At 39.0% G+C, this 19787-nt stretch overlaps 1 protein-coding gene across 2 annotated transcripts in view; it reads left to right on the top strand.

Annotated features, from left to right (window-relative positions):
• Positions 1-19787, top strand: part of dhx34 (DEAH (Asp-Glu-Ala-His) box polypeptide 34) — a 56133-nt gene that overhangs the window by 15729 nt on the left and 20617 nt on the right. Inside the window, exons 6-15 of one of the 2 annotated variants that reach the window (XM_062060931.1) lie at positions 449-666; positions 726-900; positions 971-1164; positions 8392-8493; positions 8560-8829; positions 8999-9172; positions 11266-11371; positions 14876-14979; positions 15049-15297; positions 15356-15535. In XM_062060931.1, coding sequence (XP_061916915.1) covers positions 449-666; positions 726-900; positions 971-1164; positions 8392-8493; positions 8560-8829; positions 8999-9172; positions 11266-11371; positions 14876-14979; positions 15049-15297; positions 15356-15535 — 1772 coding nt within the window. Of the gene's footprint in view, positions 1-448; positions 667-725; positions 901-970; positions 1165-8391; positions 8494-8559; positions 8830-8998; positions 9173-11265; positions 11372-14872; positions 14980-15048; positions 15298-15355; positions 15536-19787 lie in introns of both variants that reach the window. The other variant, XM_062060930.1, reaches the window with a different exon arrangement.

Raw genomic sequence — 19787 nt, 5'->3', positions numbered from 1 at the left:
AAGTGCACAGGAAGCCAGTGCAGGTGAGCCAGTATAGGTATATATATATATATATATATATATATATATATATATATATATATATATATATATATATATATATATATATATATATATATATATAAAGTTAAAGTTAAGGTATATACAGTATAGGCGTAATATGATCAAACTTTCTTGTTCTTGTCAAAAGTCTAGCAGCCGCATTTTGTAGCAACTGTAATTTTTTAATGCTAGACATAGGGAGACCCCAAAATAATAGGTTACGGTAATCGAGACGAGACGTAACGAACGCATGAATAATGATCTCAGCGTCGCTAGTGGACAAAATGGAACGAATTTTAGCGATATTACGGAGATGAAAGAAGGCCGTTTAATGTTAAATGAATCAACAGTTATCTGTTAGGGTTTGGCCCACAAACAAAAGTCAAACGTGTGTTGTGTTTGGCAGGCAAGGTGAAAGAGATGAGTTTCGACCCCAAGGCCAAGATGCAGCGTCTGCAAGAGTTCTGGATCAGCCGAGCCAGCTCGGAGCAAAGGAAAGGTCGCGCCGGCCGTACGGGTCCCGGGGTGTGCTACCGCCTCTACGCCGAGTCCGACTACGACGCCTTCGCTTCCTACGCCGTGCCCGAGATCCACCGGGTGGCACTGGACTCGCTGGTTCTTCAGGTGTGTGGAGTGTGGCCGCGCCTTCCTGTCCCAGCACTTGACACGCCTTGTTCGCACAGATGAAGAGCATGGGACTCGGAGATCCGCTGTCTTTCGTCTTCATCGATCCGCCGCCCGCCGCCAGCATCCAGACCGCGATTACCTACCTCAAGGAGCAGGGGGCGCTGGACCACCGCTGTGAGCTGACCTCTATCGGGAGTCTGCTCGCTCAGCTGCCGGTCGACGTGGTCATCGGTATTCTCTCAGGAATGATCAACATCCTGGACACACGTGATGGAGACTCCAGTGTGTGTTTGTCCCTCAGGGAAGATGCTGGTGCTGGGCTCCTTGTTCAATCTGGTGGAGCCTGTGTTGACAGTGGCCGCCGCCCTCAGCGTCCAGTCGCCCTTCCTGCGCAGCTCCCAGCACAACCCGGACTGCGCCACCGCCCGCCAGCCCCTGCACTGCAGCCAGGGAGACCCTTTCACTCTGCTCAACACCTTCAACGCCTGGGTGGAGGTAGCTACAGCCATAAATGCACCAATAACCACCCCTGAGTCCAGTTCGTTTGGCCAGTGCTTCTTAACCATTGGGAGCGCCGCCTAGAGGGCCGCCTAAAAATACCAGTTTCTCAGCCGTGGTCCGTAAAGGCCTACTGAAAGCCACTACTAGCGACCACGCAGTCTGATAGTTTATATATCAATGATGAAATCTTAACATTGCAACACATGCCAATACGGCCGGGTTAACTTATAAAGTGACATTTTAAATTTCCCGCTAAACTTCCGCTTGAAAACGTCTATGTATGATGACGTATGCGCGTGACGTCACTAGTTAAACGGAAGTATTGGGACCCATTGAATCCAATACAAAAAAGCTCTGTTTTCACCACATAATTCCACAGTATTCTGGACATCTGTGTTGGTGAATCTTTTGCAATTTGTTTAAAGGCCTACTGAAATGATTTTTTTAAATTTAAACGGGAATAACAGATCCATTCTATGTGTCATACTTGATCATTTCGCGATATTGCCATATTTTTGCTGAAAGGATTTAGTAGAGAAAATCGACGATAAAGTTCGCAACTTTTGCTCGCTGATAAAAAAAAGCCTTGCCTGTACCGGAAGTAGCGTGACGTCACAAGCGGTAGTGCTGCTCACAATTCCCCATTGTTTACAATGGAGCGAGAGAGATTCGGACCGAGAAAGTGACGATTACCCCATTAATTTGAGCGAGGATGAAAGATTCGTAGATGAGGAACGTTACAGTGAAGGACTTGAGAGGCAGTGATTGACGTATCTTTTTTCGCTCTGACCGTAACTTAGGTACAAGCTGGCTCATTGGATTCCACACTCTCCTTTTTCTATTGTAGATCACAGATTTGTATTTTAAACCACCTCAGATACCATATCCTCTTGAAAATGAGAGTCGAGCACGCGAAATGGACATTTAAAGTGACTTTTATCTCCAAGACAATACATCGGTGACACACTTAGCTACTGAGCTAACGTGCTAGCATCGTTCTCAAATGAAGATAGAAACAAAATAAATAAACCCCTGACTGGAAGGATAGACAGAAGAGCAAAAATACTATTAAACCATGTACATGTAACTACACGGTTAAAAATTCTCAGCCTGGTAAGGCTTAACAATGCTGTTGTTAACGACGCTAAGGCTAATTTAGCAACTTAGCAACCGGAACTCACAGAACTATGATAAAACATTAGCGCTCCACCTACGCCAGCCAGCCAGCCCTCATCTTCCCATCAACAGCCGTGCTCACCTACGTTCCAGCGATCAACGGCGCGACGAAGGACTTCATCCGTGGGTTTGGCGGCAAGCATCAGCTAGGCGTCTGCTATCAGGGTAAGTAGCCCTTGTTGTGTTGCTGTAAGTATTGTACTTAGCCGCTAAGACACCGATCGATCCCACCTACAACGTTCTTCTTTGCAGCCTCCATTGTTCATTAAACAAATTGCAAAAGATTCACCAACACAGATGTCCAGAATACTGTGGAATTTTGTCGAAGAAAACAGAGCTTTGTGTATTGTGTCCAATAGGGCCCAAACACTTCCGTGCATTTTATGACGTCACGCGCATAAATCATATCCAAAGGACATTTTCAACCGGAAGTGTGGCGGGAATTTTAAAATGTCACTTTATAAGTTAACCCGGCCGTATTGGCATGTGTTTCAATGTTAAGATTTCATCATTGATATATAAACTATCAGACTGCGTGGTCGGTAGTAGTGGCTTTCAGTAGGCCTTTAATGAACAATGAAGACTGCAAAGAAGAAAGCTGTAGGTGGGATCGGTGTATTAGCGGCTGGCTGTAGCAACACAACCAGGAGGACTTTGACTTGGATAGCAGACGCGCTAGCCGCCAACCGCACGGATGATCGGGTGAAGTCCTTCGTCCTTTCGTCGATCGCTGGAACGCAGGTGAGCACGGGTGTTGATGAGCAGATGAGGGCTGGCTGGCGTAGGTGGAGCGCTAATGTTTTTATCATAGCTCTGTGAGGTCCCGTTGCTAAGTTAGCTTCAATGGCGTCGTTAGCAACAGCATTTTTAAGCTTCGCCAAGCTGGAAAGCATTAACCGTGTATTTACATGTTCATGGTTTAATAGTATTGTTGATCTTCTGTCTATCCTTCCAGTCAGGGGTTTATTTATTTTGTTTCTATCTGCATTTGAACCCGATGCTATCACGTTAGCTCCGTAGCTAAAGTGTTTCGCCGATGTATTGTCGTGGAGATAAAAGTCACTGAATGTCCATTTCGCGTTCTCGACTCTCATTTTCAAGAGGATATAGTATCCGAGGTGGTTTAAAATACAAATCCGTGATCCACAATAGAAAAAGGAGAAAGTGTGGAATCCAATGAGCCAGCTTGTACCTAAGTTACGGTCAGAGCGAAAAAAAGATACGTCCTGCACTGCACTGTAGTCCTTCACTCTTACGTTCCTCATCCACAAATCTTTCATTCTCGCTCAAATTAATGGGATAATCGTCGCTTTCTCGGTCCGAATCTCTCTCGCTGCTGGTGTAAACAATAGGAAAATGTGAGCAGCCCTCCAGCTTGTGACGTCACGCTACTTCTGGTAGGGGCAAGGCTTTTTTTTTATCAGCGACCAAAAGTTGCGAACTTTATCGTCGTTGTTCTCTACTAAATCCTTTCAGCAAAAATATGGCAATATCGCGAAATGATCAAGTATGACACATAGAATGGATCTGCTATCCCCGTTTAAATAAAAAAAATTCATTTCAGTAGGCCTCCGTAATGGCCGCAGCGGTATTCGGTTGTAATACACTTTTCTACCACTTGTGCCAGTAATGACAATATTAAGATTCTCTCTAGGTCGTCCTCAGACGAGCCTTCCATCGTTGCTTCCAGTCATCCCGATTCTCCATACATTTGGCCAGTTCCTTGGTACTCTGAGCTCCTGCATCCTTCTTGAGTATGTCCACGTATGTTAGTGTGGGACGTCCTCTTGACCGATGCCCATGTGTTGGTTCCCACAGTACCAATTTGCTGGCTGGCAGCTCCTGATGCCTTTGGCAGTGCCCTGCTAGTCTCATTCTCCTTACAGCAATCTTCTCGCTCACCCTTGGTATTCCCCTGTAGAGGACTCTGTTGGTTACGTGCGCACTCTTGTTGATGTTATGCACTGCACGCAGCATCCTGGTGTAGCAACCATCCAGAGACCTCTCCAGGGTTGGCTTCAGGGTCCAGCATTCGCTGCCATAGAGGAGAACGGACTCAACTGTCGCGTAGAAGAAGCTGAGTTTGATTTGGCGGGGGAGGTTGGAGCTCCATACACTGGTCATGCCGTTCAGGGCCCTCCATGCAAGTGCCTTCCTCACTTTTAAATCCTGCTCAGTTGAGTTGACCCATCCGCCCAGGTATTTGAAGTCCTCAACTTCTTTCAGCACAGTGCCTCCTGCTGTTATCAGAGGTTGATGTTCTGGTGGAACATTGTAGGTCATGACCTCAGTTTTCTTGGCATTTAGCCTAAGGCCAACCTTGGCGCACTCTAGCTCTACCCTGTGTAGGAGTTCTTGTGCTTGTTCCACGTTGTTGGAGAGCAGACTGATGTCATCCGCATAGTCAAGGTCTGTCAGGACCACTGCCGGTTGTCGACTCGACTTCCTTGGTGTCAGCGTGAAGCCAAGTTCCTGCTCTCGCCCATTTATTGCCTTCCTGAGCGCATGATCAAGGACTATGATGAAGAGGAAGGGGGCTAGTGTATCCCCTTGTATAACTCCAGCCAGGATGTCAAACTCCTCGCTGTTGCCATCTGGGGTCACCACCCTGGCCCTTGTTCCTGCGTACATGGACTCTATTGCTCGGAGTAGGTTCGGAGGAATACTGTATGCCTTCAAGATCTTCACCATCGTGCCTCGATGTATCGAGTCAAATGCCTTTTTGAAGTCTATGAAACTAAGATTAATTAAGATTAAAGTACCAATGATTGTCACACACACACTAGATGTGGTGAAATTTGTCCTCTGCATTTGTCCCATACCCTTGGGGAGCAGTGGGCAGCAGCGGCGCCGCGCCCGGGAATCATTTTGGTGATATCAAACCAACAGAAGAAGTTTGGGAGCGAAGGCCATCGAGAAGTTTTGTAAGCGCAAAAATGATGACTAAAGTAGTGACACTGTATATCCATTTGTACTTAAAAAACATTTATTGACAGTTTACTTCGGTAATAAATCTTATTAGAAGAAGACAGCCTGCCGTTTCCTTTAACTTGGACACACATCTATACCTTTGGTCATTCTGAGCCAGTCATTTCCAGGAGTTATCTCATCCTGTGAGAAGCCTCCATTTTACTAATGATTTCCAATGTTGCAAAAATGTGTAGAATAAAAATTAAGATACAAAATTTCTGTCAACGAATATTTGCGTCGGCCTTTGATAGTAGGCTAACAGTGTTTCCCATAAACTGCCAAGATACCTGTGGCGGTGGGGGCGTGGCTATGGGCGTAGTCACCATGACATCATCGAGTAATTTGCATAATTTACTACAATGATATGATTTTCTCTAAAAAGGCTCAAAAAATGTATACTTACTAATTAATAATAACAGTTTTGTTTTAAACGTCCATCCATCCATCCATCCATCCATTTTACAATATAATTACAACACTTTATGTACATATTTATATACAGATTTGAACAATAAGTTATTCACTGAAATATATTTATTAATTGTGGTTCTTACAAAAACTATATCTTATAAAATATAAAAGCTAAAATGTCTCTTAAAGCTCCGCCCCTTTAATTAGTGCATACTAAATAATTTAACTTTAGCCTACTACTACAACCATATTATTTACCAGCAACATAAAGTGAAACAGAGGCAGAGGTGTCCTGCCACAGTCAGTAACAAATAAACAGAAAACAGTAGTGGTCAAATACAAATAAGGCAACAAGAGAAGTATCCTACACTTCTCTTTTGTAAAGTAAATCTGAACAGCCGATATGGGCATCTACATCAACTATATGATTTGCCTGAGAAGCTGGACAGGACAAAAAAATATATATTTTAAAAAAAAAAAAATTATTTGTGGCGGACGTAATTCTTTTGTGGCGGGCCGCCACAAATAAATGAATGTGTGGGAAACACTGGGCTAATATAGCTAATACATCATGTGTTGCCTTCATTATAACACTTATATAAGACTTTTAAAGTCATTTTGATAGTAGGCTAATATAGACACTGACATCATGTGTTGCCTTCATTATAACACTTATAGGACTTGTATAGTCATTTTGATAGTAGGCTAATATAGACACATCATGTGTTGCCTTCATTATAACACTTATATAAGACTTTTAAAGTCATTTTGATAGTAGGCTAATATAGACACATCATGTGTTGCCTTCATTATAACACTTATATAAGACTTTTAAAGTCATTTTGATAGTAGGCTAATATAGACACTTACATCATGTGTTGCCTTCATTATAACACTTATAGGACTTGTATAGTCATTTTGATAGTAGGCTAATATAGACACTTACATCATGTGTTGCCTTCATTATAACACTTATATAAGACTTTTAAAGTCATTTTGATAGTAGGCTAATATAGACACTTACATCATGTGTTGCCTTCATTATAACACGTATAGGACTTGTATAGTCATTTTGATAGTAGGCTAATATAGACACATCATGTGTTGCCTTCATTATAACACTTATATAAGACTTTTAAAGTCATTTTGATAGTAGGCTAATATAGACACTTACATCATGTGTTGCCTTCATTATAACACTTATAGGACTTGTATAGTCATTTTGATAGTAGGCTAATATAGACACATCATGTGTTGCCTTCATTATAACACTTATATAAGACTTTTAAAGTCATTTTGATAGTAGGCTAATATAGACACTTACATCATGTGTTGCCTTCATTATAACACTTATAGGACTTGTATAGTCATTTTGATAGTAGGCTAATATAGACACATCATGTGTTGCCTTCATTATAACACTTATATAAGACTTTTAAAGTCATTTTGATAGTAGGCTAATATAGACACATCATGTGTTGCCTTCATTATAACATTGATAGTAGGCTAATATAGACACATCATGTGTTGCCTTCATTATTACACTTATATAAGACTTTTAAAGTCATTTTGATAGTAGGCTAATATAGACACGTCATGTGTTGCCTTCATTATAACACTTATATAAGACTTTTAAAGTCATTTTGATAGTAGGCTAATATAGACACTTACATCATGTGTTGCCTTCATTATAACACTTATAGGACTTGTATAGTCATTTTGATAGTAGGCTAATATAGACACATCATGTGTTGCCTTCATTATAACACTTATATAAGACTTTTAAAGTCATTTTGATAGTAGGCTAATATAGACACTTACATCATGTGTTGCCTTCATTATAACACTTACATAAGACTTTTAAAGTCATTTTGATAGTAGGCTAATATAGACACATCATGTGTTGCCTTCATTATAACATTTATAGGACTTGTATAGTCATTTTGATAGTAGGCTAATATAGACACATCATGTGTTGCCTTCATTATAACACTTATATAAGACTTTTAAAGTCATTTTGATAGTAGGCTAATATAGACACTTACATCATGTGTTGCCTTCATTATAACATTTATAGGACTTGTATAGTCATTTTGATAGTAGGCTAATATAGACACATCATGTGTTGCCTTCATTATAACACTTATAGGACTTGTATAGTCATTTTTATAGTAGGCTAATATAGACACATCATGTGTTGCCTTCATTATAACACTTATATAAGACTTTTAAAGTCATTTTGATAGTAGGCTAATATAGACACATCATGTGTTGCCTTCATTATAACACTTATAGGACTTGTATAGTCATTTTGATAGTAGGCTAATATAGACACATCATGTGTTGCCTTCATTATAACACTTATATAAGACTTTTAAAGTCATTTTGATAGTAGGCTAATATAGACACATCATGTGTTGCCTTCATTATAACATTGATAGTAGGCTAATATAGACACATCATGTGTTGCCTTCATTATAACACTTATATAAGACTTTTAAAGTCATTTTGATAGTGGGCTAATATAGACACATCATGTGTTGCCTTCATTATAACACTTATATAAGACTTTTCATTTTTTGCGGCTCCAGACAGATTTTTTGAATTGTGTTTTTGGTCCAATATGGCTCTTTCAACATTTTGGGTTGCCGACCCCTGCTTTAGGTGAAGGGCGAGAGAGGCGGCGAGTCCAGGAAGTGGTGTCGGCGGCGAGGCCTGGAGGAGCAGCGTCTTTACGAGATGGTCAACCTGCGCCGGCAATTCAAGGTGAAGGTCGCCATCAAAATCTGATGACCTCAAAAGCGATCTGATCGGCCGCCCGGTGGTGACCAGGAGCTGCTGAGGAGCCACGGCCTGCTGGAGACCGCCGACGGCGACGACGACGGCGGTGGCGAGGACCGCCAGCAGCGCCGCGAGCGTCGGATGGAGAGGCGGAAGCTTCATCAGATGAAGAGGGAACACGAGCAGCAGGAAGGCACCAAGCGGAAAGTCCTCAGGCTGGAAGAGGGCCAGGAGGGAGAGTTCTCCTCCGGGTCGGACACGGAGCAGGCGGGAAGGAGGCGGAACAGGAAGAAGGACAAGGAGGGATCGGTGGACATCCAGGTGGGACATGTCTTCGTGGCACTAAAACCTGCTTGGGAAATCAGCAGTTGCACTCCAGTCCTAATTCACCATAGCGCCATCTATTGAATGAACACCTTAATCCAGAACTGCACCATGTGGCGTGACTCTCCATGAAAAGATCCAAGCTGAACTGTCCCTTTCGCCACAGGAAGTGAAGTTCAAGCTGCGTCACAACGTATCGGAGCTCCAGGGCGCCGTCAACGCCAGCCAGGACCTGACGTCCCGCCGCCAGGCGCTCCTCAAGCTGCTGCTGTGCCGCGGCCTCTACCCTCAGCTGGCTCTGCCCGACGACCACAACGCCGCCCGCAAGGACACCGAGCAGGTCCGAGGCCCGGCCGCCGTTCTCTACCCTCCCCCCCGAAAAGGTGTCTCTAAGGCAGGGGTCACCAACCTTTTTGAAAGCAAGAGCTACTTCTTGGGTAGTGATTAATGCGAAGGGCTACCAGTTTGATACACACTTAAATAAATTGCCAGAAATAGCCAATTTGCTCAATTCACCTTTAACTCTATGTTATTATTAATAATTAATGATATTTACACTTAATCGAACGGTTTAGAAGAGGAGAAAACACGAAAAAAAATGACAATTACATTTTGAAACAGTTTATTTTCAATTTCGACTCTTAAAAATTCAAAATTCAACCGAAAAAAAGGAGAAAAACTAGCTAATTCGAATCTTTTTATGGAACATCATTAGTAATTTTTCCTGATTAAGATACATTTTAGAATTTTGATGACATGTTTTAAATAGCTTAAAATCCAATCTACACTTTGTTAGAATATATAACAAATTGGACCAAGCTATATTTCTAACAAAGACAAATCATTATTTTTTCTAGATTTTCCAGAACAAAATTTTTAAAAGAAATTCAAAAGACTTTGAAATAAGATTTAAATTGGATTCTACAGATTTTCTAGATTTGCCAGAATAATTTCTTTGAATTTTAATCATAATAAGTTTGAAGAAATATTTCACAAATATTCTTCGTCGAAAAAACAGAAGCTAAAATGAAGAATTAAATTTAAAAAAATTTATTATTCTTTACAATAAAAAAAATAAATTTACTTGAACATTGATTTAAATTGTCAGGAAAGAAGAGGAAGGAATTTAAAAGGTAAAATGGTATATGTGTTTAAAAATCCTAAAATCATTTTTAAGGTTGTATTTTTTTCTCTAAAATTGTCTTTCTGAAAGTTATAAGAAGCAAAGTAAAAAAAAAAAAAGAATTTATTTAAACAAGTGAAGACCAAGTCTTTAAAATATTTTCTTGGATTTTCAAATTCTATTTGAGTTTTGTCTCTCTTAGAATTAAAAATGTAGAGCAAAGCGAGACCAGCTTGCTAGTAAATAAATAAAATTTTAAAAATAGAGGCAGCTCACTGGTAAGTGCTGCTATTTGAGCTATTTTTAGAACAGGCCAGCGGGCTACTCATCTGGGGCCGTACTTATCAAGCTTCTTAGAATTACTCCTAAGAAGTCTTCTAAGAGTTAACTTAAGAGTAAATAAATTCTTCGCTGAAAGCTGCACTTAAAAGTTAGTTATCAAGCGTCTTACTCACACTTTCAGCGAAGTGTAGGACTGAATCTTAAGTGTCACACTCAGAGCTGAATTACGACATTACTATGTGCCGTAAACGGAATTTTACGTGACGTAATTTCTGTGTCCATAGAAATGACCAATCACGGAAGGGAATCCGTTGTCTAAGAATAAAGAAATATCTTGGAAATATTTAAGTGGACAATGGGAGTGTATATTTTGACAATAAACTACAAAATAATACAAAACAAACTAGTCCCCGCCGGCACTCACGCTACCGCTCCCTCTTCTATCGCCCACACACTCACTGACGTCACTCACCTCACGGCCACACACATACGCTACTGTCATAACATTTTCTTTCCAATTGATTAATTACGCAACTAATTTGAAACTGGTGTGGGTGGCTCTATATATAATAGCCCACTGCAGACACATGCAGAAATCAACAAGGAATCGAAAAGTATTAAATCTGTGACAAAAATAATATCCGCTCTGTCTAAACGATACCGTTTGATCAGCTGCTCGTCATCAAAAAAAAACAAACATTGTTCCGTTCCCTGAACGTTCGCGCACGTCTCTCTCGCCTCAGTGCCATCCCCTGCTGGCAACTCCTAACCACTTAAGACACCTCTGAAGGTCTCTTAAATATCGTGGAGAGTAGGAGTGATTCTTAGACTTAAGAACGTTGATAAAGAGCTTTTATTCTTAAGTTTGAGAGTAGGACTAAATTTCGCAAATTCTCAGGACTTAAGTGTAAAATGGCACTCTAAGAAGCTTGATAAGTACGGCCCCTGGTCCTTACGGGCTACCTGGTGCCTGCGGGCACCGCGTTGGTGACCCCTGCTCCAAGGCCACGTCTCACGTTTCCCTGCAGGTGTTCCACACCAAGAACAAGCAGGGCATCGTCATCCATCCCACTAGCGTGTTTGCCAGCGACCCTGAGGTGTTGCACCCGCTTCAGGATGGCGTCCAGGACCGAGGTAAGCTTCCTTACCTTTACCTGACATAATAATATGAATAATGCACACCTTCATCTAAGGCAGCGTTTCTCCATTATTTTTTCCTCCCACCTGATCAAATTCATTTCTTGATTTATCCGTACAAGCCACTCTGGCACCTACAGTGGTGGTCAAAAGTGTACATACACTTGTAAAGAACATCATGTCATGGCTGTCTTGACTTTCCAATCATTTCTACAACTCTTATTTTGTTGTGATGTAGTGATTGGAGCACATACTTGTTGGTCACAAAAACATTCATGAAGTTTGCTTCTTTTATGAATTTATTATGGGTCTACTGAAAATGTGAGGGTCAAAAGTATACATACAGCAATGTTAATTGTTTTTATACTTGCGAATCGTTCATTTAATTGAAAAATTTGTTTTTTACTTGCGAATTGTTTTTTTAATTGAAAAAAATTATGTTTGCGAATTAGTTTTTTTAATGGAAAAAAAATATTTTGATACTTCAGAATATTTTTTTTTAAATGAAGCAATTTTTTTTTTTTTTGAGGCGCTCTTACTGCGGTACGCTCGTGAAGGGCGGAGCTAAATGCAGTCTGGTCTGCTGATTGGTCAACAGACTTGTGCATAAATTTAAATTCATTATTATTTATTGACCTCATTTAATTCTATTTTTCATTATCTCATGGTTCAAGTCGCTCAAAAAATGTTTATAGTTTAAATAAGGATTTTTTTTTTTTATTTCAGGCAAATTGATGCACTTTAAATCTTTTCTGTTACAGACTAAAAACAATGTCAACTATTCTTTGTTGTCAGTTGATAAAACAATTTTTTTTTTAATTTGCACATCATTTTATTTTCTCTTACTTACAAATCGTTTTTTAAATGAAGAAAATAGTTTTTATACTTGTGAATCGTTCATTTAATTGAATAAATGTGTTTTTTGCTTGCAAATAGTTTTTTTAATTGAAAAAAATTACGTTTGCGAATTAGTTTTTTTAATGGGAAAAAAAATATTTTGAGACTTGCGAATCGTTTTTTTTAAATGAAGAAAATTATTTATTATTATTTTTGAGACGCTCTTACTGCGGTACGCTCGTGAAGGGCGGAGCTAAACGCAGTCTTGTCTGCTGATTGGTCAACAGACTTGTGCATCAATTTCAATTCATTATTATTTATTGACCTATAATTCTATTTTTCATCATCTAATGGTTCAAGTCGGTCAAAAAATGTTTATAGTTAAAATAAGAATTACATTTTTTTTTAATTTCAGGAAATTGATGCACTTTAAATCTTTTCTGTTACAGACTAAAAACAATGTTATTCTTTGTTGTAACTTGATAAAATTAGTAATTTTTTAAAATTTGCGAATAATTTTTTTTATACTTACAAATCGTTTTTTAAATGAAGAAAATTGTTTTTATACTCGCGAATCGTTCATTTAATTGAAGAAATTAGTTTTTTGCTTGTGAATAATTTTTTTAATTAAAAAAAATTGTTTGCGAATCAGTTTTTTTTATTGGAAAAACTTTTTTTTTTACTTGCAAATCGTTTTTTTTAATTGAAGAAAATGATGTACTATTTTATTATTATTCTTAAAGCGCTCTTACTGTGGTACGCTCGTGAAGGGCGGAGCTAAACACGTTCTTGTTTGCTGATTGGTCGATAGACTTGTGCATCAATTTGAATTCATTATTATTTTTTGAACTTATTTAATTCTATTTTTCATCATCTAATGGTTCAAGTCAGTCAAAAACTGTTTATAGTTTTTATCTTTTATTTCAGGCAAATCTTTTCTGTTACAGACTAAAAACAATGTTATTCTTTGTTGTAAGTTGATAAAATTAGTAATTTTTTAAAATTTGCGAATCTCTCTTTTTTTTAACTTACAAATCGTTTTTTAAATGAAGAAATTTGTTTTTATACTCGCGAATCGTTCATTTAATTGAAGAAATGTGTTTTTTGCTTGCGAATCATTTTTTTAATAGAAAAAAATTGTTTGCGAATCAGTTTTTTTTATTGGAAAACTTTTTTTTTTTTTACTTGCAAATCGTTTTTTTTTTATTGAAAAAAATTATGTATTTTATTATTATTTTTAAAGCGCTCTTACTGTGGTACGCTCGTGAAGGAAAGTCGACAGACTTGTGCATCAATTTGAATTCATTATCATTTTTTGACCTTATTTAATTCTATTTTTAATCATCTAATGGTTCAAGTCAGTCAAATTTTTTTAATAGTTTTTAAATAAAGATTTTTTTTTTTTAAATTTCAGGCAAATTGATGCACTTTAAATCTTTTCTGTTACAGACTAAAAACAATGTTATTCTTTGTTGTAAGTTGATAAAATTAGTAATTTTTTAAAATTTGCGAATCTTTCTTTTTTTCAACTTACAAATCGTTTTTTAAATGAAGAAATTTGTTTTTATACTCGCAAATCGTTCATTTAATTGAAGAAATTTGTTTTTAGCTTGCGAATCATTTTTTTAGTAGAAAAAAATTATGTTTGCGAATAATTTTTTTTATTGGAAAAAATTAATTTTTTTTACTTGCAAATCGTTTTTTTTTATTGAAGAAAATAATGTATTTTATTATTATTTTTAAAGCGCTCTTACTGTGGTACGCTCGTGAAGGGAAGTCGACAGACTTGCGCATCAATTTGAATTCATTATCATTTTTTGACCTTATTTAATTCTATTTTTCATCATCTAATGGTTCAAGTCAGTCAAAAAATTTTTATAGTTTTTAAATAAAGATTTTTTTTTTTTAATTTCAGGCAAATTGATGCACTTTAAATCTTTTCTGTTACAGACTAAAAACAATGTTATTCTTTGTAAGTTGATAAAATTAGTCATTTTTTGAAATTTGCGAATCTTTTTTTTTTTTTTACTTACAAATCGTTTTTTAAATGAAGAAAATTGTTTTTATACTCGCGAATCGTTCGGTTAATTGAAGAAAATAGTTTTTTGCTTGCGAATAATTTTTTTAATTGAAAAAAATAATGTTTGCGAATCAGTTTTTTTTTATTGGAAAAACGTTTTTTTTTTACTTGCAAATCGTTTTTTTTAATTGAAGAAAATTATGTATTATTATTATTTTATTTTTAAAGCGCCCTTACTGTGGTACGCTCGTGAAGGGCGGAGCTAAACGCGTTCTTGTCTGCTGATTGGTCGACAGACTTGTGCATCAATTTGAATTCAGTATTATTTTTTGAACTTTTTTAATTCTATTTTTCATCATCTAATGGTTCAAGTCAGTCAAAAAAATGTTTAAAAATTAATTTTTTATTTCTGTTACAAACTAAAAACAATGTTATTATTTGTTGTAAATTTATGTATTTTTCTTTCTTTTTTATATTAACAATGTATGCAGAAGTGTACTTCTAATAATTTAATAGAAAAATGTATGCTATTTATAATGTTTTCTTCTTCCTGACAGTAATTGATATGTGAAGAAAAGGTGTTTTATGTATTCAAATGTAAAAAGAGCTGCAGAAGAACCTCCTACGTTGTTGTCCCGCAGCAGCAGAGCGGCGAGACAGCAGCAAACATCAGCTGCTGGCCTTCGTCACCTTGCTGGAGACCAACAGGCCGTACTTGTCCAACTGCGTGCGTGTTCCCGCGCTGCAGGTGAGTCCGGCGAGGGGCGTGACCCAGACCAGGACGGAGAGATCGTGTTCTGACCTCCCGGGTCCTCAGGCCCTGCTGCTGGTGGCCAACTCGGTGGACAGCAACGCCGACTGCTCGCGTCTGCTGCTGGACGGCTGGCTGGAGCTGCAGCTGAAGCGGCCGGAGGAGGCGCTCAAGGTGCTGTCGGACGCCCTCAGCCTCCGGGCCGAGTGGGAGCGTCTCCTGCAGGCCCAGCTGGCGCGGGGTCTGGCCGGCGTGTCCCGCCGGGCCACGGAGAAGCTGAGCGAGCGCCTGGTCCGCTTCCTGCTGTACACCGAGGTAAGGACCACGTCCGCCGGACGCTTCCTGGTGCGGTCCTGATGTCTGCCGTCTTCAGACCAGCTACAGCCTGCAGAGGCTGACGGCCCTCCAGACGCAGAACCTGTACGTGGGACCCCAGGCGGAGTCAGAGGTGGCCCTTGGCGTCACGCCGCTGTTTCCGGGCCAGGAGGTCAAACCCGACCCCGTGAAGGGAGGCCTGCGCGTCAGCAGCTTCTTCACCTACAACTGTCTGACTGTAAGTTGACACACATCATCCAGCAATGTTGTGGACATAAAGTACAGCAACAACTGTAAGTTGTAACAACTGTAAGTTGACACACTTCATCCAGCAATGTTGTGGACATAAAGTACAGCAACAACTGTAAGTTTTAACAACTGTAAGTTGACACTTCATCCAGCAATGTTGTGGACATAAAGTACAGCAACAACTGTAAGTTGTAACAACTGTAAGTTGACACTTCATCCAGCAATGTTGTGGACATAAAGTACAGCAACAACTGTAAGTTGACACACTTCATCCAGCAATGTTGTGGACATAAAGTACAGCAACAACTGTAAGTTGACACACTTCATCCAGCAATGTTGTGGACATAAAGTACAGCAACAACTGTAAGTTGTAACTACTGTAAGTTGACACTTCATCCAGCAATGTTGTGGACATAAAGTACAGCAACAACTGTAAGTTGTAACAACTGTAAGTTGACACACTTCATCCAGCAATGTTGTGGACATAAAGTACAGCAACAACTGTAAGTTGACACACTTCATCCAGCAATGTTGTGGACATAAAGTACAGCAACAACTGTAAGTTGTAACAACTGTAAGTTGGCACACTTCATCCAGCAATGTTGTGGACATAAAGTACAGCAACAACTGTAAGTTGTAACAACTGTAAGTTGGCACACTTCATCCAGCAATGTTGTGGACATAAAGTACACAAACAACTGTAAGTTGTAACAACTGTAAGTTGACACACTTCATCCAGCAATGTTGTGGACATAAAGTACAGCAACAACTGTAAGTTGACACACTTCATCCAGCAATGTTGTGGACATAAAGTACAGCAACAACTGTAAGTTGACACACTTCATCCAGCAATGTTGTGGACATAAAGTACAGCAACAACTGTAAGTTGACACACTTCATCCAGCAATGTTGTGGACATAAAGTACAGCAACAACTGTAAGTTGTAACAACTGTAAGTTGGCACACTTCATCCAGCAATGTTGTGGACATAAAGTACAGCAACAACTGTAAGTTGTAACAACTGTAAGTTGACACACTTCATCCAGCAATGTTGTGGACATAAAGTACAGCAACAACTGTAAGTTGACACACTTCATCCAGCAATGTTGTGGACATAAAGTACAGCAACAACTGTAAGTTGTAACAACTGTAAGTTGACACTTCATCCAGCAATGTTGTGGACATAAAGTACAGCAACAACTGTAAGTTGTAACAACTGTAAGTAGACACACTTCATCCAGCAATGTTGTGGACATAAAGTACAGCAACAACTGTAAGTTGACACACTTCATCCAGCAATGTTGTGGACATAAAGTACAGCAACAACTGTAAGTTGTAACAACTGTAAGTTGGCACACTTCATCCAGCAATGTTGTGGACATAAAGTACAGCAACAACTGTAAGTTGTAACAACTGTAAGTTGACACACTTCATCCAGCAATGTTGTGGACATAAAGTACAGCAACAACTGTAAGTTGGCACACTTCATTCAGCAATGTTGTGGACATAAAGTACAGCAACAACTGTAAGTTGACACACTTCATCCAGCAATGTTGTGGACATAAAGTACAGCAACAACTGTAAGTTGACACACTTCATCCAGCAATGTTGTGGACATAAAGTACAGCAACAACTGTAAGTTGTAACAACTGTAAGTTGACACACTTCATCCAGCAATGTTGTGGACATAAAGTACAGCAACAACTGTAAGTTGACACACTTCATCCAGCAATGTTGTGGACATAAAGTACAGCAACAACTGTAAGTTGTAACAACTGTAAGTTGGCACACTTCATCCAGCAATGTTGTGGACATAAAGTACAGCAACAACTGTAAGTTGTAACAACTGTAAGTTGACACACTTCATCCAGCAATGTTGTGGACATAAAGTACAGCAACAACTGTAAGTTGTAACAACTGTAAGTTGACACACTTCATACAGCAATGTTGTGGACATAAAGTACAGCAACAACTGTAAGTTGTAACAACTGTAAGTTGACACACTTCATCCAGCAATGTTGTGGACATAAAGTACAGCAACAACTGTAAGTTGACACACTTCATCCAGCAATGTTGTGGACATAAAGTACAGCAACAACTGTAAGTTGTAACAACTGTAAGTTGGCACACTTCATCCAGCAATGTTGTGGACATAAAGTACAGCAACAACTGTAAGTTGACACACTTCATCCAGCAATGTTGTGGACATAAAGTACAGCAACAACTGTAAGTTGACACACTTCATCCAGCAATGTTGTGGACATAAAGTACAGCAACAACTGTAAGTTGTAACAACTGTAAGTTGACACACTTCATCCAGCAATGTTGTGGACATAAAGTACAGCAACAACTGTAAGTTGACACACTTCATCCAGCAATGTTGTGGACATAAAGTACAGCAACAACTGTAAGTTGTAACAACTGTAAGTTGACACTTCATCCAGCAATGTTGTGGACATAAAGTACAGCAACAACTGTAAGTTGTAACAACTGTAAGTTGACACACTTCATCCAGCAATGTTGTGGACATAAAGTACAGCAACAACTGTAAGTTGTAACAACTGTAAGTTGACACACTTCATCCAGCAATGTTGTGGACATAAAGTACAGCAACAACTGTAAGTTGACACACTTCATCCAGCAATGTTGTGGACATAAAGTACAGCAACAACTGTAAGTTGACACACTTCATCCAGCAATGTTGTGGACATAAAGTACAGCAACAACTGTAAGTTGTAACAACTGTAAGTTGACACACTTCATCCAGCAATGTTGTGGACATAAAGTACAGCAACAACTGTACGTTGACACACTTCATCCAGCAATGTTGTGGACATAAAGTACAGCAACAACTGTAAGTTGTAACAACTGTAAGTTGACACTTCATCCAGCAATGTTGTGGACATAAAGTACAGCAACAACTGTAAGTTGTAACAACTGTAAGTTGACACACTTCATCCAGCAATGTTGTGGACATAAAGTACAGCAACAACTGTAAGTTGACACACTTCATCCAGCAATGTTGTGGACATAAAGTACAGCAACAACTGTAAGTTGTAACAACTGTAAGTTGGCACACTTCATCCAGCAATGTTGTGGACATAAAGTACAGCAACAACTGTAAGTTTACACACTTCATCCAGCAATGTTGTGGACATAAAGTACAGCAACAACTGTAAATTGTAACAACTGTAAGTTGACACTTCATCCAGCAATGTTGTGGACATAAAGTACAGCAACAACTGTAAGTTGACACACTTCATCCAGCAATGTTGTGGACATAAAGTACAGCAACAACTGTAAGTTGTAACAACTGTAAGTTGACACACTTCATCCAGCAATGTTGTGGACATAAAGTACAGCAACAACTGTAAGTTGTAACAACTGTAAGTTGACACACTTCATCCAGCAATGTTGTGGACATAAAGTACAGCAACAACTGTAAGTTGACACACTTCATCCAGCAATGTTGTGGACATAAAGTACAGCAACAACTGTAAGTTGTAACAACTGTAAGTTGACACTTCATCCAGCAATGTTGTGGACATAAAGTACAGCAACAACTGTAAGTTGTAACAACTGTAAGTTGACACACTTCATCCAGCAATGTTGTGGACATAAAGTACAGCAACAACTGTAAGTTGACACACTTCATCCAGCAATGTTGTGGACATAAAGTACAGCAACAACTGTAAGTTGTAACAACTGTAAGTTGACACACTTCATCCAGCAATGTTGTGGACATAAAGTACAGCAACAACTGTAAGTTGTAACAACTGTAAGTTGACACTTCATCCAGCAATGTTGTGGACATAAAGTACAGCAACAACTGTAAGTTGTAACAACTGTAAGTTGGCACACTTCATCCAGCAATGTTGTGGACATAAAGTACACAAACAACTGTAAGTTGTAACAACTGTAAGTTGACACACTTCATCCAGCAATGTTGTGGACATAAAGTACAGCAACAACTGTAAGTTGACACACTTCATCCAGCAATGTTGTGGACATAAAGTACAGCAACAACTGTAAGTTGACACACTTCATCCAGCAATGTTGTGGACATAAAGTACAGCAACAACTGTAAGTTGACACACTTCATCCAGCAATGTTGTGGACATAAAGTACAGCAACAACTGTAAGTTGTAACAACTGTAAGTTGGCACACTTCATCCAGCAATGTTGTGGACATAAAGTACAGCAACAACTGTAAGTTGTAACAACTGTAAGTTGACACACTT

The sequence above is a fragment of the Entelurus aequoreus genome, linkage group LG10, assembly GCF_033978785.1.
Source record: "Entelurus aequoreus isolate RoL-2023_Sb linkage group LG10, RoL_Eaeq_v1.1, whole genome shotgun sequence".
Taxonomy (NCBI): domain Eukaryota; kingdom Metazoa; phylum Chordata; class Actinopteri; order Syngnathiformes; family Syngnathidae; genus Entelurus; species Entelurus aequoreus.
This window is presented reverse-complemented; position numbering and strand designations above follow the sequence as displayed.